The sequence below is a fragment of the Manis javanica genome, chromosome X, assembly GCF_040802235.1.
Source record: "Manis javanica isolate MJ-LG chromosome X, MJ_LKY, whole genome shotgun sequence".
NCBI classification, from domain to species: Eukaryota; Metazoa; Chordata; class Mammalia; order Pholidota; family Manidae; genus Manis; species Manis javanica.
In genome coordinates this window covers 111630801-111655378 of record NC_133174.1, presented here as the reverse complement: position 1 = coordinate 111655378, position 24578 = coordinate 111630801, and the positions used below count along the sequence as shown (strand labels likewise).

Genomic DNA, 24578 nt, shown 5'->3' with positions numbered 1-24578 from the left:
CATGGATGTGCCAGAAGCCAGAGTGCAGGTGAGTACACCTGAAAAAGCAATTAGGCAGGGCAGCAATTCTAACACCTGCTGTGGGACTTGGACACCATTGTCCTAGGCTTTCTGACATTCCTGTGTTCCTGTTGCCTTCTTCTTACCTAGGAAATAAGTTTTGAACTTTGGGGACTTGGTGGGTGCCAAACAGGACAGATGAATGCCAGCATTTGGAAGTTGCCCATTACCAGGGAAACCTAGTAATGAGATATATATATATATATATGTATACACATACACATATGAGTACAGAATACATATGTACATATATATACATATATGCATCATATATATATACAGATATATATATTATATATAGGTATAATTCAGTGACATAGAATATACACAAAAGGTATATGTGTGTGTGTGTGTGTGTGTGTGTGTGTGTGTGTGTGTGTGTGTCTTCCAGTAAAGGACACATGTTTCCAAGAGCAAATGAAATTCTCATTCAGTTTCTTTTCACTTCAAAATGACTAAAACTTAGCCTGAGGAAATCTCGCCACCAACTCTCAATTACTTCTCTTACCCATTTTATGGATTAAATTAGAGCCTTAAAGTACTTTGATTGCTCGCTGGATGTGACACGCAGCCTGCTGCACCTTCTTCCTGGCATGCCAGCACCGGCTCACAAACTGTAAACAGGCACCGCAGACAGGAATCAGGAAACAGATATTTCCATACCCCAGGCACCAGCTCCACTCCACTATGACTCCCAACGTCACTGTAGGAGCTGAGCAGCTTCTGAGACTGGAGTTTCTGGGCACTAGTGGGCACCACACAGAAAAATGGAATGTCAAAAGCACATGGTTTGGACCAAAATCTCGCAAACACGAGAAAAAGGGTGAAATGAAACTGAACTCACCAATCTTGCTGAAAAAGAGTTCAAAATAAAAATTATAAACATGCTTATGGAGGTACAGAAAAATATTCAAGAACTCGGGAATGAAATTAAGTTGGAGACCCAATCATTAAGAAATTCCATATCCAAAATGAAACATATAATGGAGGGATTTAAACACAGCATAGATGTAGGAGAAGAGATGGAAAATTATAAATTAGAGAAGAGGAATACAAAGAAGCTGAGGCACAGAGAGAAAAAAGAATCTCTATGAGTGAAAGAATATTGAGAGAAATGTGTGACCAATCCACATGGAAAAATATTTGCATTATAGGGGTTCCAGAAGAAGAAGAAGAGAGAAAAAGGGGTAGAAAGTGTCACTGAGGAGGTAATTGTTGAAAACTTCCCCAATCTGTCATAGGAGATAATGTCTCAAGCCATGGAGGTGCACAGATCTCCCAACACAAGGGATGCAAGGAAGACAACATCAAGATATATACTAATTAAAATGGCAAAGACCAAGGATAAAGACAGATTTTTAAAAGCAGCTAGAGAGAGAAAAAGATCACATACCAAGGGAAACCCATCAGGCTATCATCAGACTCCTCAACAGAAACCTTACAGGGCAGAAGGGAGTGGCATGATATATTTAATGCAATGAAGCAGAAGGGCCTTGAAGCAAGAATACTCTACTCGGAAAGGTTATCATTTAAATTTGAAGGGGGGATTAAACAATTTTCAGATAAGCAAAAGCTGAGAGAATTTACCTCCCACAAACTACGTCTACAGTGCATTTTGGAGGGACTCCTACAGATGGAAGTAATCCTAAGGCTAAACAGATGTCACACAAAAGATAGACAAAGAGTACAGAATATGATTCATAACATACAAAGAATGGAGGAGGAAGAAAAAGGGGGGGGAAGAACCTTTAGGTTGTGTTTGTAATAGCATATGAAGTGAGTTAAAATAGGAATTACCCTTGAACCTTTGGTAATCATGAATCTAAAGCCTGCAATGGCAGTAAGTACATACTTATCAATAATCACCCAAAATGTAAATGCTCTGACTGCACCAACCAAAAGACAGAGTTACTGAATGGATAAAAAAAGAAGACCCATCTATATGCTGCCTACAAGAGACTCACTTCAAACCCAAAGACATACACAGACTGAAAGTAAAGGGATGGAAAAAGATATTTCATGCAACTAATAGTGAGAAAAAAGCAAGAGTCCAGTACTTGTATCAGACAAAATAGATTTCAAAATAAAGAAACAAGAGATAAAGAAGGACATTACATAATGATAAAGGGGTCAGTCCAACAAGAGGATATAACTATTATAACTATCTATGCACCCAACACAGGATCACCTGCATATGTGAAACAAATATGAACAGAATTAAAGGAGGAAATGGAATGCAATGCATTCATTTTAGGAGACTTGAACACATCACTCACTCAAAAGGACAGATCAACCAGACAGAAAGTAAGTAAAGACGCAGAGGCACTGAACAACATATTGGAACAGATGGATCTAATGGACATCTACAGAGCACTCCATCCAAAAGCAACAGGATACAATTCTTCTCAAGTGTACATGGAACATTTTCCAGAATAGATCATTTACTATGCCACAAAAAGAAGGTCAGTAAATTCAAATAGATTGAAATTGTACCAGCCAGCTTCTCAGATCACAAAGGTAGGAATCTAGAAATAAATACACAAAGAAAATGAAAAAGCCCACAAACACATGGTGGCTTAAAAAAACATGCTCCTAAGTAATCAATGGATCATTGACCAAATGAAAACAGAGATCAAGCAATATATGGAGAAATGACAATAATAATTCAATTACACAGAATCTGTGGGATGCAGTGAAGGCCATGCTAAGAGGGAAATACATTGCAATACAGGCCTACCTGAGGAAAGAATAACAATCCCAAATGAACAGTCTTAACTCACAATTAATGAAAGTAGAAAAGGAAGAACAAACGAGGCTCAGTGTCAGTAGAGGGAGGGACATAATAAAGATTAAAGCAGAAATAAATAAAATTGAGAAGAATAAAACAATAGAAAGAATCAATGAAAGCAGGAGCTGGTTCTTTGTTAAACAGAACAGATAAACCCCTAGCCAGACTTATCAAGAAAAAAAGAGAGTCTACATACATAAACAGAATCAGAAAGGGGAAAGGAAAAATCATTATGGACACCACAAAAATACGAAGAATTATGAGAGAATACTATGAAAAATTTTATGTTAACAAACTTGATAACCTAGAAGAAATGGAGAACTTTCTAGAAAAATACAACCTTCCAAGGCTGACCCAGGTAGAAACAGAAAATATGAATAGACCAATTACCAGCAAAGACATTGAACTGGTAATCAAAAAACTGCCTAAGAACAAAATCCCTGGTCCAGATGTTTTCACTGCTGAATTTTATCAAACATTTAGTGAAGACCTCCTACCCGTCCTCCTTAAAGTTTTCCAAAAAGTAGAAGAGGAGGGAATACTCCCAAATGCATTCTACGATGCCAACATCACTCTAATACCAAAACGAGGAAAAGACACCCCCCCAAAAAAGAAAATTACAGACCAATATCCCTGATGAACATAGATGCAAGAATACTCAACAAAATATTAGCAAACCAAATTCAAAAATACATCAAGAGAATCATACACCATGAGCAAGTGGGATTCATTTCAGGGATGCAAGGATGGTACAACATTCGAAAATCCATCAACATCATTCACCACATCAACAAAAAGGACAAAAACCACATGATCATCTCCATTGATGCTGAAAAAGCATTCGACAAAATTCAACATCCATTCATGATAAAAACTCTCAACGAAATGGGTATAAAAGGCAAGTACCTCTAAATAATAAAGGTCATATATGACAAACCCACAGCCAGCATTATACATAACAGCAAGAAGCTGAAAGCTTTCCTGTAAGATTGGGAACAAAACAAGGATGCCCACTCTCCCCACTTTTATTTAACATAGTTCTGGAGGTCCTAGCCCCGGCAATCAGACAACACAAAGAAATAAAAGGCATCCAGTTGGCAGTGAAGAAGCTAAAATGTCCCTGCTTGCAGATGACATGATATTGTACATAAAAAAAATCCCTAAAGATTCTACTCCAAAACTACTAGATCTAATATCTGTATTCAGTAAAGTTGCAGGATACAAAATTAATACACAGAAATCTGTTGCACTCCTATACAGTAACGATGAACTAGCAGAAAGAGAAATCGGGATAACAATTCCATTCACAGTTGCATCGAAAAGAATAAAATAACTAGGAATAAACCTAACCAAGGAAGGAAAAGACCTATTCTCTGAAAACTACAAGACATTCATGAGAGAAATTAAAGAAGATACCAATAAATGGGAACATCCCATGCTCATGGATAGGAAGAATTAATACTGTCAAAATGTCCCTCCTACCTAAAGCAATCTATATACTCAATGCAAGTTCTATCACAATACCAACAGCATTCTTCAATGACCTAGAACAAATAGTTCTAAAATTCATATTGAACCACAAAAGACCCTGAATAGCCAAAGCAATCCTGAGAAGGAAGAATAAAGTTGGGGGAATTATAGTCCCCAACTTCAAGCTCTACTACAAAGCCACAGTAATCAAGACAATTTGGAACTGGAATAATAACAGAACCATAGGCCAATGGGAGGCTATAGAGCCCAGATATAAATCCAACCATATATGGTCCATTAATATACAATAAAGGAGCCACGGATATACAATAGGGAAATGACAGCCTCTTCCACAACTGGTGTTGGCAAAACTGGACTGCTACATGCAAGAGAATGAAACTGGATTATTGTCTAACCCCATACACAAAAGTGAACTTGAAATGGATCAAAGACCTGAATGTAAGTCATGAAACCATAAAACTATTAGAAGACAACATAGGCAAAAATCTCCTGAATATAAGTATGAGCGATTTTTCCTGAACTCATCTCCTGGAGCAAGGAAAACAAAAGCAAAAATGAGCACATGGGACTACATCAAACTAAAAAGCTTCTGTACTTCAAAGGAAGTCTACTTTCTGTATTTCAAAAGAAGTCTACAAAGGCATCCTAGAGTATGGAATGGTATATTTGTAAATGACAGATCCGACAAGGGGTTAACATCCAAAATATATAAAGAACTCAGATCCCTGAACACCCAAAAAGCAAATAACCTGATCAAAAAAAGGAAACTCAGATGGCCAAGAGACACATGAAAAGATGCTCCACATCACTAATAATCAGGGAAATGCAAATTAAAACTAAAATGAGATATCACCTCACACCAGTAAGGATGGCCAGCATGGAGAAGACTTAAGGACAACAAATGCTGGCAAGGATGCGGAGAAAGGGGAACCCTCCTACAGTGCCGGTGGGAATGTAAGCCAGATCAACCGTTGTGGAAAGCATTATGGAGGTTCCTCAAAAAATAAAAATAGAAATACCATTTGACCCAGGAATCCCATTCTTGGAATTTACCCAAAGAATACAATTTCTCTGATTAAAAAAGACATAAGCACCCCTATGTTTATTGCAGCACCATTTACAGTAGCCAAGATATGGCAGCAACCTAAGTGTCCATCAGTAGATGAATGGATAAAGAAAAGGTGGTACATATACACAATGGAATACTATTCAGCCAATAAAAGGAAACATCCTACCATTTGCAACAACGTGGATGGAGCTGGAGGATATTATGGTCAGTGAAATAAGCCAGGCCGAGAAAGACAAGTGCCAAAATGATTTCCTTCATTTGTGGAGTATAACAACAAAGCAGAACTGAAGGAACAAAACAGCAGCAGACTCACAGACTCCAAGAAGGGTCTAGTTGTTACCAAAGCTGAGGGTGTGGGAGGGCAAGGCGGGAAGGAGGGATATGGGGATTGAGGCGCATTATGTTTAATATACATGATATGAGGGGTCACAGGGAAAACAGTGTAGCACAGAGAAGGCAAGTAGTGAATCTGTGGCTTCTTGCTACACTGATGGACAGTGACTGCAATGGGGTATGGGTGGGGACTTGATACAATGGGTAAATGTAGTAACCACATTGTTTTTTCATGTGAAACCTTCATTGGAGTGTATGTCAATAATACCTTAATTAAAAAAATTTTTTTAAGAGAAAGAAAGAGTTGTGCTACTGGGAACTATTTTTCAAAGTTGTACTCATTTGGGTCTGCTAGCCAATCAGAAGAAAATTTGTCCAACTTAGCAAATAATAAATTGTGCTTGTGTTTAGTCTCATGGTCCATGAACCAGATTTAAATAGGAATCTCAATTATTATGAGCTATTAGTTGGTGGTTGCTGACAGTTTATTGCTACATATATTGTGGAAGTATATAGATAATATGTATTCTCCTCTCTTGATTTTTTTCCTTATGGGTCAAAATTACAACCAGATTGCATTTCTGTGTTTTCCTTCTCCCTCTTCTCTGCCATCTTTTTTTCTAAACTGTAAGACAGGCTTTATTTGGATTTCACCAATTTTTATATATAATTGCTTTCTATATGGATCTGTGAAAATTTTAACACACATATTGTTTCATATGACCAACACCACACTCAGGACTTAGAACTGTTCCAAAGGAACCCATCACTCTGAAAACACTCCCTGGGGCTATCCTTTAGAGTCACATCTTTCTCTGCTGTCTTTATATGCTCATCTTGGGTCTGAACCTTCTCCTCAGATATTCCAACCCACCTTGATTATCAAAATCAACAAACAGCCATTAAGCCTGTCTTGTCCGGACAGTCTGTTTGGCACCTTACATGCATTAGCTCAACTAATCTTCACAATAAACCTGCCTAACAGATTCCACATACAATTACAAACAGCAGGTTGGAGTAGAAAGAACATGTGTGTGCTGTGGAATCTAACAGATAGTTCATCTCACAACTCTATGCATTATTGGCTGGATGACTTGTATGTTGTTAACTTCACTGAGCTTCACTTCTTTCCTTACTCATGAAATGGTACAATGATAACTTTCTTGAATGGTCCTTATAATAAATAGATAACTGCATATAAAGCTTTTACCACAGGGTCTGACACAATAAAGATAGCTAACCAAACAATTTCTGAGTTAGGGACTATTTTAAATGCTATAAAATATTACCTCATTTAAACATGCTAACAACTACCCTGTGAGGTACTATTATCTCTGTTTTATTAAAAAAAAAAAAATGGAGATATACAGAGGCTAAATGATTTGTCAAAATTCACACAGCTAGAAGTGGCAGAGCTGATGAGGAAAGGCGGGCCTAAATGAGCTCTAAAGTCCCTTCCTTCTCCCCTAAATTCCAGGATACTATATATTGAATCAGTACAAAGTCACTGTATTACATAAACAGATATATTCATTCAGCAACCCACACCCAACAGCAATCCTATAAACCAGGATGATGGCTAATACTAATGAGGAGATAAAGGCATAAGAAGTGGCTTGTCTTACTTTTTTTTTCACTTCTTTTAAGGTATCATTGATATACACTCTTATGAAGGTTTCACATGAAAAATATTGTGTTTACTACATTCGCCGGTATTATCAAGTTCCCCCCATACCCCATTGAAGTCATTGTCTATCAGTGTAGTAAGATGCCACAGAGTCACTACTTGTCTTCTCTGCACTACTCTGTCTTCCCCATGACCGCCCCACACACCATGTTTACTAATCATAATACTCCTCAATCCCCTTTTGCCTCCCTCCCCACCCGCCCTCCCCCTCCCCCTCACCTTTGGTAACCGCTAGTCCCTTCTTAGAGTCTGTGAGTGTGCTGCTGTTTTGTTCCTTTAGGTATACTTCATTGTTACACTCCACAAATGATGGAATTCATTTGGTACTTGTATTTCTCTGCCTGGCTTATTTCACTGAGCATAATACACTCTAGTTCCATCCACGTTGTTGCAAATGGTAGGATTTGTTTTCTTCTTATGGCTGAATAATATTCCATTGTGTATATGTACCACTTCTTCTTTATCCATTCATCTACTGATGGACAGTTAGGTTGCTTCCATGTCTTGGTTATTGTAAATAGTGCTGCAATAAAAATATGGGTGCATCTAAATTATGTTTTCTACCTTTATTTTGCATCTGCCTACCACTTCATTTTATTAAAAAAATAATAATAATAAGGGATAAATGCGGGACTCACATATATATCAAGTATAAAAATCAAACAAATAATCATATCTGACTAGATTATTTATAGTTCATGATGCGTGATCAAAACCGAAAGTTTCTGTGATATGACTGCCCTTGCACTGTTCATCATGTAAGAACTTATTCACTATGTAAGAACTTGTTCGTTATGCTTCAGAAGATTGGAGACTGTTGAGAATTAGGCTTGGGGTTGATTAATGATTGTACATTGAGTCCCCTATACAGAATTTTATTGTTGTTAACAACCATTTGATCAATAAATATGAGAGATGCCCTCTCAAAAAAAAATATGGGTGCATATGTCTTCTTCAAACTGGGCTGCTGCATTCTTAGGGTAAATTCCTAGGAGTGGAATTCCTGGGTCAAATTGTATTTCTATTTTGAGCATTCTGAGGAACCTCCATACTGCTTTCCACAGTGGTTGAAGTAATTTACATTCCCACCAGCAGTGTAGGAGGGTTCCCTTTTCTCCACAACCTTGGAAACATTTGTTGTTGTTTGTCTTTTGGATGTTGGTAGTTGCCAGCTCCTGATTATACATCTCCCCAAGGGTAGGAAGCTCAGTACTTGAGCAAGCTGCTTCACTGTGCGATACAAGCTGCTCTTGTTGTTCAGAGGATTTCCTTTGAAAAGCTGAAATAAACCTTCCTTATAACTTTTGCCACTGGACCTAGTTCTGCCATTGAGAATAACACAGAATAAACTGACACATTCTTCCATCTGACATGACAAATTAAATATGTCAAGAAATAGAGAGTTATTTAAGATTGTGGGGCTGAAGAACAACATAAGGAAAGCCACATCTAAGCAAGATGTGTTTGATAAGAATGAGTAGAGCTGGGTTGGAGAGCATTGAGAATGGAGACAGGCAGGCCAGTGAGGAGGATGTGGCAGTGATCCAGGTCATATGGGCCAGGACAAGAGCAATGGCAGTGAGGGAGGGAGGAGAATCAACACAGATAAAGGAAACATTTCATAGGGTTTATGAGGACTGGCCAGCTGTGGGGGTGAGGGGATAAATAAAAGAAATCTCACTGATGACCCTAAGTTCTCACTATTCCTTTTTTGTTCCTGATTTTATTTATTTGTGTACACTCTTTTTCTTCCTGATGGCTAGTCTGGCTAGGTGTTGGTCTATTTAATTTATCTTCTCAAAGAACCAGCTCCTGGTTTCACTGATTGATTTTTCTCTATTGTTTTATCCTTCTCTATATTATTTACTTCTGCTCTGATATTTAATATGTCCATCCTCCTACTAACTGTGGGCTTCATTTTTTCTTCTTTTTCTAGTTTCTTTAATTGTGAGTGTAGACTGCTTATGTGGCATTCTTTTTGTTTTTCAAGGTTAGCCTGTATTGCCATGTACTTCCCTCTTAGAACTGCCTTTGCTGCATCCCATGGGTTTGGAGCTGTTGAGTTTTGTTTTCACTTGTCTCCATGTATTGCATGATTTCTGTTTTAATTTGGTCATTGATCCACTGATTATTTAGAAGCATGCTGTTTAGCCTTCATATGTTTGTAGGCTTTTGTGTTTTCTTTGTGCAGTTTATTTCTAGTTTCATACCATTGTGGTCTGAGAAGCTGCTTGATACATTTTCAGTCTTTCTGGTTTTATTGAGGCTCTTATTGTGGCCTCAATATGATCTACTCTGTGATCATATTGTCATCTATTCTGGAAAACATTCCATGTACACTTGAGAAAAATGTGTATCCGGCTGCTTTTGGGTGGGATGCTCTGTAGATATCTGTTAAGTTCATCTGATCTAATGTATTGTTCAGTACCTCTGTTTCCTTACTTATTTTCTGCCTGTTTGATCTGTCTATTGATGTGAGTGGTGTGTTAAAGTCTCCTAAAATGAATGCATTGCATTCTATTTTCCCCCTTAATTCTGTTAGTATTTGTTTTACCTATTTAGGTGCTCCTATGTGGGGTGCATAGATATTTATAATGGCAATGTACCCTTGTTAGACTGACCCCTTTGTCATTATGTAGTGTCCTTCTTTGCCTCATGTTACTTTCTTTGTTTTGAAATCTATTTTGTCTGATGTTAAGTACTGCAACTCCTGCTTTTTTCTCCCTATCATTTGCATGAAACATTTTTTTTCCACCCCTTCATTTTTAATCTGTGTATGTCTTTGGGTATGAAATGAGTCTCTTGTAGGCAGCATATAGATGGGTCTTGTTTCTCTACCCATTCTGCCACTCTATGTCTTTCGATTGGTGCATTCAGTCTATTTACATTTAAGGTGATTATTCATGGATATGTACTTATTGCCATTTTATTAATTGTTTTCTGATTGTTTTATGGCTCCTCTGTTCTTTTTTCCTCTCATACTCTTCTTTTTTTATATAGTGGAATTCTTTAATGTTGTCATTGGATCTTTGTCTCTTTCCTCTTTCTCTCTCTATTTTTTCCTCTCACTCTTACTTTCTCTCTCTTTCTTCCCTTGACTGATTTTGCAAGTAGTTGATTTTGCTTCTTTTGTTTTAATTTCATACTTGCTTGGTAATTAATTGGTCAACTACCTTTACTGTGGGTTTATTTTCACTGGTGAAAGCTATTTAGCCTTAGGGTCATTTCCATCTACAGCAGTCCCTTTGTAAGGCTGGCTTAGTGGTGGCGAATTCCTTCAACTTTTGTTTATATGAAAACTGTTTAGTCCCTCCTTCAAATTTAAATGATAATCTTGCCAGGCACAGGATTCTTGGTTGGAGGTCCTTCTGCTTTAGTACACTAAATATATCATGCCCCTCCCTTCTGGCCTGTAAAGTTTCTGCTGAGAAGTTGCTAATAGCCTGATGGGATTTCCTTTATAAGTAATCCTTTCTCTTTCTCTGGCTGCTTTCTCCTAATCCTTGATACTCTCTCCTAATCCTTGATCTTTGCCATTTCAATTATTATATGTTTTGGTGTTGTCTTCCTGGGGTTCTTTTTGTTAGGGGCTTCCTGCACTTCTGTGACCTGAGTGCCTATTTCTTTCCCCAGATTGGGGAAGTATTCAACAGTTATTCCCTCAAAGAGACTTTGTATCCCTTTGACTCCCTCTTCTCCTTCTGGCACCCCTATTCTGTGAATATTGTTCCATTTGGGTTAGATTGGTCACACAGATCTCTTATTATTCTTTCATTCATAGAGATCCCCTTTTCTCTCTGTTTTTTGGCTGCATTGTTTTCCTGTTCCCTAATTTCCATTTCATTGATAGCTTCTTCAACCCATAATAATCTACTGTTAAATCCCTGCACGGTAAAATGTTTCATTTCAGATACTGCATTCTTTAGCTCTGACTGGCTCTTTTGTAGGTCTTCTTTTTGTTGGTGTCCTCTCTGAGAACTTGAATATTTTTCTGTTGATCCATGAGCATATTTATGACTTTTACATTGAAATCTTTATCAAGAAGATTGGTGACTTCTGTCTTATTTGGCCCTCTTTCTGGTGTCTTGTCTTATAGTTTTGTTTGGAACGTATTCCTGTGCCTCCTCATTTTGTCAGGGTTTGTGTGTTACTTCCTTTGTATTAGATGTCGCTGCTGTTTCCTGACCTATGGGTAATGGTAATATCTTCATGAAGGAGGTGCCCTCTGTTGCCCAGAAGCTCAAGGCTCTTTACTTTCCAGTGTGGGAGCCCCAGCTGTTAGCACGCAGCGAGCGGGGCCACCGTCTGCCTGGCCTGCAGCTACGGCGGAGCTGCAGGGTTAATGGGGTGGGCAGGCTAATGTGCAACTCTGCCCAGGCAGGACTCGAAGCACCTGGCTTGGACACCCATGGGGAGGAAGGAAGAGCTCTTCGGGCTGGCTCCTGCAGGCACTTCCCTGGTTGGGCTGAAACGGAACTGAGAAAGCTGGGAGGGTTTCCCTCTGTCTACCAGGCAGCAAAGTCTGACACTCTGGCTGGGCCAAGTGGATTTTCTGCTGGCAGCACATGCAGGGAGGAGCCATGGGACTGTGTTGCCAGTGATGGGGATGTAGTATCTGGGGCTCCCGAGAGTTCCCGACCTGTTGGGCTGAGGGCAGGCTGGGGAAGTATTGTCCATCTGCCGTTCCTCCTGCGAAGAGATCTCCATCCAGCACTCGCCCCTCTGGCATCTCTCCTGCTGCTGGGAAGTCTTTCAAACTGCCTGCTCTGCTTTCATCTCAGCAGGACCAGCGGAGCATGTGGGTTCTCTGCAAGTGGCTGGGATCTCATCCTCCCCATGTATTACACCTGTCTTTGTTGTCCAACTCTGCTAATCACCAGAACACCATGTAATGTGGGCTTGTGCTCCTGGAGCAGGTCTCCTGGGGCAGGTGTTCAGCGATCCTGGGCTCCTACCCACTCACTGCTCCGTTCCTCTTTCTCCCGCCTGTGGGCTGGGGTGGGGGAGGGCTTGGGTCCCACTCGATCTGGCTTTGCCTTTTTACCCTTTTCTGTGAGGTCTTCTCTTCTTCCCCAGGTGTAGATAGGTCTTTTCTGCAGTCTTCACGCCATTTTCAGATTTGGTTGCATTTGCTGTATTTTCGTGTTTTATGTGTTTTTGGGAGAAGATTTCCTCTTTGCCTTCCTACTTTGCCCTCTTTTTCTCAGAATCTGTCCCCATAGCCTTTCTTCACTCTTTAACATTCCTTTTTATTTTTTCTCCTGTGGCAGGAAAATTTTCAGTGACCTGTCTTCAGATGCTCAGGTTCTTTCTTCTGCTTGATGAAGCCTGCTCTTGGTGGTCTCTATCGAACTTTTCAGTTTTATTTTCTGTGTTTCTCTGTTGCATTTTTCATTTCATTCACATCTCCAGCCCTTGTATTTGTTTGGTCCTGTTTTATGATTTCTCTCTCTCTGTTTTGGCCTTCCATTTTGTTTGTGTACTGTTTTCCTGATTTTGTTGATGTGTCCATCTGTACTCTTGTAGCTTGCTGAGCTTTCTTACATCAGTTGTTTCAAATATGTTGTCAGGAATTCATAGCTCTCCATTTCTTTGGCTTTGGTAAAATTATTGTGTTTCTTTGTTGTGTCACGTTTCCTTGATTTTCCATGTTCTTTATAATGCCTCGCCTTTCTGTCTTTACATTTCAAGAAACGATCACCTCCTCCAGTCTTTACTGGCTGACTTTGGGAGAGAAATATCCTCACCAGTCAGTCTGGCTCGGGATCCTGAGGCTTTGAGAACAAACCTTTCCTATGGATGAGCCTGCTCCACACTTCCTGTTCCATTTTGGGAGAGAATTTTTAAGATTGTATCCCTTCTCTCAATCCTGCAAAGCCAGGCAGCGTGATGAGGACCCCTCTTTGTTTCCCTTGAAATGCTCAATTTTGGGAGCCTTCCTCCAACCCCAGAGTCAGGCCAGCTTTCTGCATGTGCTTACTAGCTGTCTGTAAAGGCGTTCGCTTGCTGTCCCTGGGAGTGCACTCCAGGAGCTGACCACTGGGGGAGGGGATGGGGGTGAGTGTGGGGTATGCAGGGTGTTGAGGGTGTCTGTGGGCTAACTGGATGGGCGTGGGGACTCTGCCTGTGAGGTATCCATAACACCTCTCAGAGGGCTTCCTGGCAGATTCCATGAAGGGGTTAGTAGAATGAACCGGGAAGTGGTTAGTACTGTCCCTTTGTTGAGTTCCAGGCCCTGATTGCTGTTTCCCGAGCTTCTCCCCAATTCCTCAGCCATGCTGATCACCTTGCTATTCTGTGAGTGATGAGACAGGAGTGGTCATCTTGAGCAGCCTCCCACACAGCTGTGGAAGCTGGGGAAAGTAAGACCTCACTTGCGTCCTCTTCCTTTTACCTTTGTGGGGGAAATCACGGACTAAGGGAGCCTCTCTTGGCACTGAGCTCTGCCGCCTTAGGTGAGGAGTGACACAGGTGAAGTCGAGACTCTTCTTCTTATCCTCTTGAGTGAGTTTGGTCTTGGAGTTTTCACTCCAACAGTGTGCAGGAACTTGTCTGCTGGACTCCTGAGCTCTCACAAAGATATTCACATCTGTGGTGACTGTCAAAATCAATGTTCTCTGTAGGGGTGGGGATTAAGGCAGAAAACTCCTATCTGCCATGTCTTGGCATCAAACGGCTATTCTAGTTATTTATAGTTATCCCACGTTAACAATTCACCTAAGTAACATTGGTCATCTATAGCATTAATGTCTTATTCCAGCAAGAAATAAAATTTAGAGTTCAGAACAGCATGCTTTTCAGCCTCTAGTCTTTATCTCTCCTAATTATGTCTACTAATTTCTATTTAGCTAGATATCTAGAGATACATAGTTATGTAAAACTAACTCACTAATTTAAAAAATCATATTTGAGAAGAATATGTTTCCGGTTCCTTGCTTCTGTTTGTTATTCCAATTACCTTTGGGGAACTACTTGCCTAGGCAGCACAACTTTCCTGTAGTACTAATTCTTCATTTCAAACCATTTTTCTGTAGTACTAACTCATCATTTCAAGAGATTTATCTGTAGCACGAATTCATTATTTCAACAGTAAATAAAAGTTAGTGTTGAGAAGTGATTTCTAGAATCCTGCTTTCAACTAGTTACTCTAGTTATCTTTAGTCATTTCTCATTTATTAATTTCCTAGGTTCCACTAGGTATATATGACAACAACCCAATGTAAAATAAGAAATAAGTACTTACACTTTAAGAAAACAATATTTCAGCTTTTGGGCTTCATGTAGGTATTCTCATTTTGTCCTGCTTTTTCTAATTAGCTACTTATCTAGGTCTCAAGATAATTAGGTATTTCTGACTTCACTTATAATTTAAATTACATGTAGTTATGACTTTAACTGCTTATGCATAGCTACATCTAGAACCATTTAAAATATAGTGAGAATTAACTCTATTAGATTATGAATTCAAACGTAGAGTACTTAACATTGCCTTTCACTCTTCCTCTGTTCAACTATTCACTATAACACACTTTCCTAATCAAAAGAGAGCAAACACTGAATCTATGCAAGTGCCCCCCGCCCCCACCCCGCCTGGACACCATCACATTCCTTATTTTAACGGTGTCTTCTCCACCTTCCCCGGGAACAGAATTCAGAGGTAAGAGTCCCGGGCTCACAGAATAAATGGTTTACACTAACAGACTTCCCTGGATATCCTGACCAATTCCTCATTATATTGCTAAGGAAATTCCTGAATATCCATCCCCATTACTGCAGGCTGCTGTTCCCAGAGTTTCAGGTGCCAGCCTAGGAGCATGTTAGGCCAGTCCTTGGATGGGGGAACCCAAAGACACAGCTCTGGGTGCCCATGTCAGTAAGTCCTTCCCTATGTGGGCTTATATTTTGTCCTGTCTTGCTGATTCAGTATCTTCAAAATCCATTGGCACATATATTATCCCAATTAACTCAAGTACACATCAGCCAGGCCCTGCATTTCTTCTGAACATGAGGTATTTCCCATCCAAACAGAAACTGTATTTCCCTCCTCATGCTGTGATCTTACCTATTGGTCCACTAGCAATGAGAGTTAGCAGGGGCGGATGTTGAATAAGAGAAGCAACATCTGTTCAAGCAGCTGCTTTGGAAGAGGTTTTTGCAGGGCCTCCAAGAACAAGGAGGCCTCTCTTCAGTAGCCCAGCTTCAGAGGGCTGCTAATGCCCAGGTGAGGGTTCAGGGGACTCTGGGTAATCAATACTCTCAAGTTCATCACCTCACGACAGGTCTTGGGGCTCCACTTTTTCTTTGTCAGATGCATACATGGACAGAGAGACCTGTAAATGCTGTGCATGCCGTCTCCATGCAGCCAGGTCTTTTCCCTCTTCCCCAAACCAAGACACCCATGAGCTCACAAATATGGGGAAACCTGGTGTCACATGTGGGCCATCAGTCCATATACTGATAACTATTTCTCACTAAGAAGGTGAAGTAGTGCATCCCAGTCACCTTAGGAATCAGATTATCACCTGGGTCACAAGATTGTCATCTCCTTTCTGGGGCACCTGAAACTTATCCTCAGAGCAGAGTCTTAAACCACATCTTGCTTGCTCTACTGATTCCCAGTGCTGTGAAGGACTGAATGAATGCCATAGTGAAGACAGTGTCAGCACGTAGAGATAGATAGGGTTCCATGGGAAAGCTGAAGTTGAGTCATACATTTGACTCAGAGAGACAGGATCTTCCAGAGGGACTAAAGTGTGTTGCTCCAGCTTGTAAGGTTCACATAGAGCATGGAGGTGGTGTGTCTCCAAATACTTGCCAGGACTGTGAGGATGTCATGTGGATTGGGGCAGGCAAAATGCCCCGGGACTCTTGACCTCTTATAGGTGGAGTCCAAAGAGGCCTCTGTTGGGCCTGAAGCTTATACAGTTTGGAAGGCCCTCTTCTAAAATCGCAAAAATGACCATGAGGGTGAACGTTTATTCAGAATGTGAAGAAAATTCACGATGAACTCTAAAAGATGACAACTAGACCACCCAAATTCCAAAATACTGCATATATCGATACGTACATACATACATACACATATATGCATGTGGAGATATGTATATGCATTTGCATAGCTATGCAATTTGCCAGCTATGCAATTGTATAATCTGAAGTATGATGGAGCAGAGGTTCAAGGTGAAAGATACAATGGTTTGATTGTGCATCAAAGCAGCTAATTTTTACACATTTTGAACACAAAAAAACCACATGTTATGTGAACTCATAGCATGGGTCTGTGAGTGATAGCTGACTCCCTGTAAGAATAAAAATGCACTCAGCTTCATGTTAACCATTTAATGTTTATTCTCACATCTACTTAAAAGTAAACCAGCTTTTCTAACTTATTATTTTCTCAAAATAAGAAAAAATCTTGTTTCGAAAGTTAGGATAACCATTCATGGGCTTGAGAATTTATCTCTTAGTGGAGACTTTTTGGTAACCCATTTCCCAGTTCCCAGGTCCCGGTCCATCTGCTGATCGAGCAGCCTGGAATGACTTACCAGTCTGCGTTTATACTGTTGGAACCTGTCGGAGTTAGTTGGTGAGTAAGTAAAGAGATAAAAAGCTCGCTTGGTTTGAAACAAATGACTTCTTTTTAGGGGACACAGGTCCAGACGAAAGTGCTCGCTTTCCTACAGTTTATGCCATCTAGATGGGCTCCTGGCCCTTGGCCTGGACTCCTAGGTCCAGAGTATCTAAACTATGTATATGATGACTCTAGTTGTCCTTCACATAGGGACAGATGGCTGTGTGTAGAGGATCCAGTTAGTTAGGAAGACAGCCAGAAGCCTTGCTGTCTGCTTTAGGAAATAATGCAGCCCCTGAGGGACAGCTACTTCCCTAAATGGAAGCTCAGGGAAGTGTATAGGTAACAGTCTTGCACAGGCTGACAAAGTGTTTACTGCATGCTGAGGTTTTCATACACCCACCTGTGGACTCCTTGCAGCTGATCCAGATTGCTTTTCCTAGAACCCGTTGAAGGCAGTGGTCATATATGGAAAAAAAGTCTCTGTCATTGGTGTCACCTCTCAGGGTTCTTTTCCCAAACAATTTAAGCACGGCAGGGGAAATTCAGGTATCACCTTAAGAGGGCATACAATCATTCATACCGATGCATCAGAAGAAGAGTGAGAAATCCATGTGATGTTTCTGTAAAACATGTACCTTAGATTTTACAAACGATTGTTGCTTTACATCTGATCCCAGGGCTTTTTCATGTAATAAAAGAATACGCCTCCCATACTAAAATGTGAAGCACAGTCAAGAGCAATGTTAAGAAACTATCTGAACAATTACATATCCAAAGTAAGTAGAGGGAAGTAAAAGTGTTTGCCATATTTTAACAAACCAGTTTGTGAGGAGTTTGGGAGCAGGAAATGATGACGGTGGTACCCACAAGTGCTAGTGATGGATCCAAAATGAATTCAGTGCATTGCCAAGGCCTCAGATTTCCAGAATGTATAGTATTTACATGCCATAGACAATGGAAGGAGCACATATTTCAGACAGACAGGGTTTCTCATTGATGATGTAAATGAGAAGTCTTCCTGCCGACGTGTGGGCCCATTGGGCCCGGTTACTTAGCCTTGCTCCTTGTTACTGATCTCTTTCTCACTATCTTTAAGATGTTTTCATCAAATAGTTCTTTTTCCTGGTAATGCACAGGTGGCCCTCGCAGGTACCTTTCCTCTGCCTCCTTGTACTCTAACTCATCAAGTGCAGCAATTGAACAAATGGTTGCTTCTGGCAGGAGAACTTCCACAACAAAGCTCACTTTGTCATCTCTTCTCAGAGCCAGCATTGTCTTGTCTATTTATTTGTAGATATCTTCTAAATGTCTTACCACAGACATCCAACTGGTCTTCATCCTCTTGGTATGTTTCAGTGCAGATCACATACCTGCCTGAATTCAGAAATGATGCCAGCCACCTGGACTCTTTCCTACCTTTTACGATGTCCAGGAGATGGTCGTCGGCCCCCTTTCTTTTCACGATGAAGTCCACTAGCTTCTGGTTCTCTCAGTCCCAAGCAGCCCTCATCAGGTCAGGCAAAATTTTCTTGCAGGGTATCTTCCAGCCCAGAGAGGTCTCCTCCTCAGAATCTTCCAGGTCAGCGTAATTCACCTTTGGGAAGTCAGTCTCCACAACCCACTCGTGGATGGCTTTCCTAATTGGGTAACTGATGTCAGCAGCATAGGAGTCCAGGAAAGAGCCCGCAAAAGACCCCTGGCCTAGCCCTTCTCTGTAGTGGGAAATCAGGGAGAAGCACCAGTTCACACACTGCCTGTACAATTTCCTGGCTCTGTTCATTAGCATTCCTTTCTCTTTGCAATCCAGATGCTTTAATCTTCAAAGAGGAACTCGAATGCCATTCTTTTCACAATGCATGTTTGCCTTGATCAAAAGCACCCTTGCAGTCTGTTCTGCTTGGTTGACACTGTACCACAGCTGGCCAAAATGGGTGATTTTGAAATTTAAACCAGACCATCATTCCTCCTTCAATGGGACATGGCTCCTGTGGGAAATCCATGCTCGTCAGCTGTCCCGCTTCCTTGCTGACGTCCTTTTCAGTAGCGGTGTTGGGGTTAACAGCCTGTGAGTCAACTAAAGGTTGAAGTTCTTGCAGTGCCTTCTCAGGCTCTGGTACCTGCAGCTTCCTTTTTCTGTTTTCCCGACGGAGGGAGTAACGCAGCCTAAGGTTGGGGACACTGGAGGATGCTGCCGCACCTTCCAAGCCTGGCTTCCAGGCACCCTCTCCAGGGCCCTCAACATTCCTAGAGAAGATAGAACATTCAGACGAGGCAGCCAGGGCCTTTGGGCAGGTGTGGTGTGCTTCTTCTTTCAGAGCCCTGGGCACAGTATGGATGAAACTTGCTGGCAGAGATGGAAGGACGCCTCCATCTTTAGCATCTGCACCTTCTTCCTTGACCGTGCAATGCAAGGGCCAAACTCCTGAAGTGCCTCCCTTTTTCTTACCTGCTTTCTCATGATCATCTTCCAAGAGTGATGGGAAGTTTGGGCACACGCCGGAGCTTTGTGAGGACTTTGCGTTTCCATTGGAAGAGATGTGGCGATAGCTGTGTGCACCCGCGGTTTGTCAATGTGTGGGGCATCCTCACACCTGGGCCATACCAGCAGTGATTTGGGGTTTTCACTCTTCTTAAGACTCCTCGGTAAGTCCCCTTTGGACTACTGGCACTTTTTTTTTTTTTGAACAACATTATGTTTACTAGGGTCCCCCCTTCACCAAGTCCCCCCCACAAACCCCATTACAGTACTGTCCATCAGTGTAATAAGATGCTGTAGAATCACTACTTGTCTTCTCTGCGTTGCACAGCCCTCCCCATGCCCCTCCATACATTATACATGCTAATCATAATACCCCCTTTCTTTTTCCCCACTCTTATCCCTCCCTTCCTTCCCATTCTCCCCAGTCCCTTTCCCTTTGGTAACTGTTGGTCCATTCTTAGGTTCTGTCATTCTGCTGCTGTTTTGTTCCTTCAGTCTTTCTTTGTTCCTATACTCCACATATGAGTGAAATCATTTGGTGTTTGTCTTTCTCCACCTGACTTATTTATACCCTCTTGGCTCCATCCACGTTGTTGCAAATGGTAGGATTTGTTTTGTTCTTATGGCTGAATAATATTCCATTGTGTATATGTACCACATCTTCTTTATCCATTCATCTACTGATGGACACTTAGGCTGCTTCCATTTCTTGGCTATTGTAAATAGTGGCATTTGGATGTAGAGTTCTGTAGATGTCTATTAGGCCCATCTGTTCTAGTGTGATGTTCAGTGCCTCTCTGTCCTTACTTATTTTGGGTCTGGTGGATCTATCCTTTGGAGTAAGTGGCATGTTGAAGCCTCCTAAAATGTATGCATTGCATTCTCTTTCCTCCTTTAGTTCTGTTAGTATTTGTTTCACATATATTGGTGCTCCTGTATTGGATGCATATATATTTAGAATGGTTATATCCTCTTGTTGGACTAGCCCATTATCATTATGTAACGTCCTTTATCTTTTGTTACTTTCTTTGTTTTGAGGTCTATTTTGTCTGTTACTACTGTAACACCTGTTTTTTCCTCCCTGTTGTTTTGCATGAAATATCTTTTTCCATCCCTTGGCTTTTAGTCTGTGCATGTCTTTGGGTTTGAGGTGAGTCTCTCGTAAGCAGCATAGAGATGGGTCTTGCTTTTTGATCCATTCTATTTCTCTGTATCTTTTGATTCATGCATTCAGACCATTTACTTTTAGGGTGATTATTGAAAGATATGTACATATTGCCATTGCAGGCTTTAGATTCATGGTTACCAAAGGTTCAAGGTTATCTTCTTTAGTATCTTACTGTATAACTTAACTTGCTTATTGAGCTATTTTAAACACTGTCTGGTGATTCTTTATTTTTCTCCCTTCTTATTCCTCCTCCTCTATTCCTTATATGTTGATTGTTTTATTCTGTGCTCTTTTGATTTTCCTTTAACTGCTTTTGTGGGTAGTTGATTTTATTTTTTGCTTTTAGTTAGTATTTGGTTGGTCTGCTTTCTTTGCTGTGATTTTACTTTCTCTGGTGACATCTATTTAGTCTTAGGAGTGCTCCCTTCTAGAGCAGTTCCTCTAAAATACCCTGTAGAGGTGGTTTGTGGGAGGCAAATTCCCTCAACTTTTGCTTGTCTGGGAATTGTTTAATCCATACTTCATATTTAAATGATAATCGTGCTGGATACAGTATTCTTAGTTCAAAGCCCTTCTCTTTCATTGCATTAAATATATCATGCTGTTCTCTTCTGGCCTGTAATGTTTCTGTTGAGAAGCCTAATGATAGCCTGATGGGTTTTCCTTTGTAGGTGACCTTTTTCCTCTCTCTAGCTGCCTTTAAAACTCTGTCCTTGTCCTTGATCTTTGTCATTTTAATTATTAAGTGTCTTGGTGTTGTCCTCCTTGGGTCCCTTCTGTTGGGAGTTCTGTGCACTTCCGTGGTCTGATCGATTATTTCCTTCCCCAGTTTGGGGAAGTTTTCAGCAATTATTTCTTCAAATACACTTTCTATCTCTTTTTCTCTCTCTTCTTCTTCTGGTACCCCTATAATGCGGATATTGTTCCTTTTGGGTTGGTCACATAGTTCTCTTAATATTGTTTCATTCCTGGAGATCCTTTTATCTCTCTCTGCATCAGCTTCTATGCATTCCTGTTCTCTGGATTCTATTCCATCAATGGCCTCTTGCATCTTATCCATTCTGCTTATAAATCCTTCCAGAGATTGTTTCATATCTGTAATCTCCTTCCAGACATCATCCCTTAGCTCTTGCATATTTCTCTGCAGCTCCATTGGCATGGTTATAAACTTTATTTTTAATTCTTTTTCAGGGAGATTGGTCAGGTCTATCTTCTTCTCAGGTTTTCCTCTGTGATCTTGGTCTGTATCAAATTCTTCTGCCTTTTCATGGCGATAGAGGTATTTGTGAGGAGCTGGCGCATGTGTTGGCTAAGAGAATGTCCCTTCTTGCTGGTTTGTGGCCTTCTCTCCTGGGAGAACAGTGACCCCTAGCGGCTTGTTTTGGGTAGTTGTGACAGTGTTTCTAAATCTTGTCTGGCAGCTGTGGAGCTCCATGGTTGCTCTGGGCATGGCCAGCCTCAGGCTGCTTCTCCAATATGGTGGAGCCGCGTTGGAAGAAGAATGGGTCAGAGGCTGTTTATCGCCATGAGGGGCTTCTGAGCTGTGCTGCTGCCCAAGGGGTTAGGGCACCCCATGTTCCCTGGGATTCCCAGCTGCTGGGCTAAGTGTCCCTGGACGCTTCCGTCCAGCAGTGGGGTCCCTGTCCCTTTAAGACTTTCAGAAAGAACTTTCCTTTCTTTTCCTGGGTGCGTGGGCTGTGGGGACCCCACTCACTGGTCTTACTCTCCTGTTTCCCTAGTTTCCAGCCCCCCATGCATGCTCTGGGTGTCTGCGCTCTGGTGCAGATGGCTAGGACTGGGTGTTTAGCAGTCCTGGGCTCCCTCTCCCTCCCCTCTCTGACTCTTCTCCTCCCACTGGTAGATGGGGTGAGGGACGCTTGGGTCCTGCCAGGCCGCAGCTTGTATCTTACCCCCTTCGCGATGTGCTGGGTTCTCGCAGGTGTAGGTGTAGTCTGGCTGTTGTCCTGTGTCTTCCGGTCTCTCTTTTAGGAATAGTTGTATTTGTTGTATTTTCAGAAATATATATGATTTTGGGAGGAGATTTCCGCTGTTCTACTCACACCGCCATCTTGGTTCTCCCCTCTCCCGGCACTTTTTACGAGGCCAATTTTGCGGCCCCTTGTGAGACGGCGTAGTGGTCTCTGGAGCACCTGATGCTCTTGTCAGACCCCAGTTGGCTCTTTCATTCAGAATCTACAGTGCCACCATGAGGGCCCTTCTGTAGGCCACTTCCTCTCCTGGTGGGACACTGGCCTTTGACTGGGCCACTAGTGCAGAGGTAATGGATTCAATCTGAGACTCATTTAGGATCTTCATATCTGTGCTCTTCACTTTAATTTTTTCATCCACTGAGAGTATTTGAACTTCTAGAGACCGTGCCTTTTTCCTGGATCTGGACATAACCTTTGCTGGCCAAAGGAGGCCTTTCCAATTGCAGAGGACATACTCAGCATCTATCATGATTTGAGTTTCCTGTCAAGAGGTAACTAATGACGGTTGGGGGGCCTGGCTGTCATACCCACAGCTCTGGCAGGTCTTCCCTAAACCAACGTTCTTCACCACACCTTTTTGTGGAGGACCTTTCCAGCTTGTGTGGCCTTTCTCCTCCTGAATCTCTCAGGGACATTGGAACTCATGCTTTGAGCAGACTATACCAGAGAGCACTGGAATGTGGGAAAGGGAAACCAGAAATGTATCAGAAAAAAAATTCCTTTTGTGCAAGTAGAAGAATGTTTTGCCAGTGGGAAGTGATAAGAGATAAAACAGGGAAATATAAACAAGAGTGTGTTGATTGTCCCGATACATGGGTAGATATGAGGGCAAGTATTTGGGGAAAAACTTGGAAGATACCAGGAGTTTTTTATAACCCTCCAAGCCCTGCTTCTGGCCCTACTTGTTACTACTGCATATTAAAGAGCATCTGTGCGGGGAGGTATGTGTGACATCCGGCATCTCACTTGTGTTATTGGACATCCTGTGCCTTTTGTGTTCCTGGGGTCTTGTCCTAGGGATGTGCTTCAGGTTTTCCTTCCTAGGGTGCTAGGGCCATCCTGTGCACCCAAGGAAGCTAGAGGTGATCTCCAGCCTACAGATACTGGGTGTCTGCACAATGGTGTGTTCAAGAGCATGAGCTTAGAATCCAGAGGTTCATGAAGATCACCATGGTGGCTACTGGTATCACCCTCCATAAGGACTGCTGCAGGCGCAGGCCACTGGCTGTGATGTGTACTTCTTCATTTTTCTGTGCAGACAGATAGCAACTGCACTAGCGGGGCTGAGGATTTAACAAGGTATTTCACTTTTGAATCATTGTGTTGCATACTTGAAACCAATACAATGCTGTATAGCAGCTATACTTTGATTTAAAAAGATGAAAAGCTTTCCCCTCCCAGCACCAAATCCGTGTAAAGAAGTGGCTGTAGAAAGAGGAGCAAAATAATCACACCCCAAGTTTCAACATGAAACGGTTGCAAATGAAGTGTTTAGTAAAGTGGAGAGTCTTATGAAACACTGCGTGGATCATGGTAGGCGTGGTTCTGAGAGCTGTGTCCCTTGATCTGCACCCTCCAACCACTCTTCTGGCAGATCCTTTACACTGCCCTGTGTTTCTCAAGTGCACTGTTCTCTCAGGGATCAGATGGCCTCAAATGCAGATGGATACCCAGGACCAACACACCTCTAATGTTAATCTAAAAAGGTCCAAAGCAGATAGGAAATTAAGCCAGTGAAATGAAGATTAATTCATCATTTTCCCTTCCCCAGTTGTGGAATGCATGCTGTTCTGAACTAGAAATGTCACTTAAACCTCCTATTTTTCAGAACAACGGGAACTACTGTTTTCATGACAGCCTTCGTCTGTGTTGGACACACCAATCGAATAGTCGCAGCATGTGAATGTTTGTGTGTGAGAGAGAGACAGAGACAGAGAC

The 24578-nt window shown here is 41.5% G+C and overlaps 1 protein-coding gene across 1 annotated transcript; it reads right to left on the bottom strand.

The window, feature by feature from the left end:
* Positions 1 to 18049: 18049 nt before the first annotated feature.
* On the bottom strand, positions 18050 to 23109 carry LOC140847365 (PWWP domain-containing DNA repair factor 4-like). The gene is given in 4 exon segments (XM_073227534.1): positions 18050 to 18319; positions 18321 to 18912; positions 18914 to 19549; positions 22847 to 23109. Coding segments are annotated over 4 exon segments (1761 nt in total).
* Positions 23110 to 24578: the final 1469 nt, after the last annotated feature.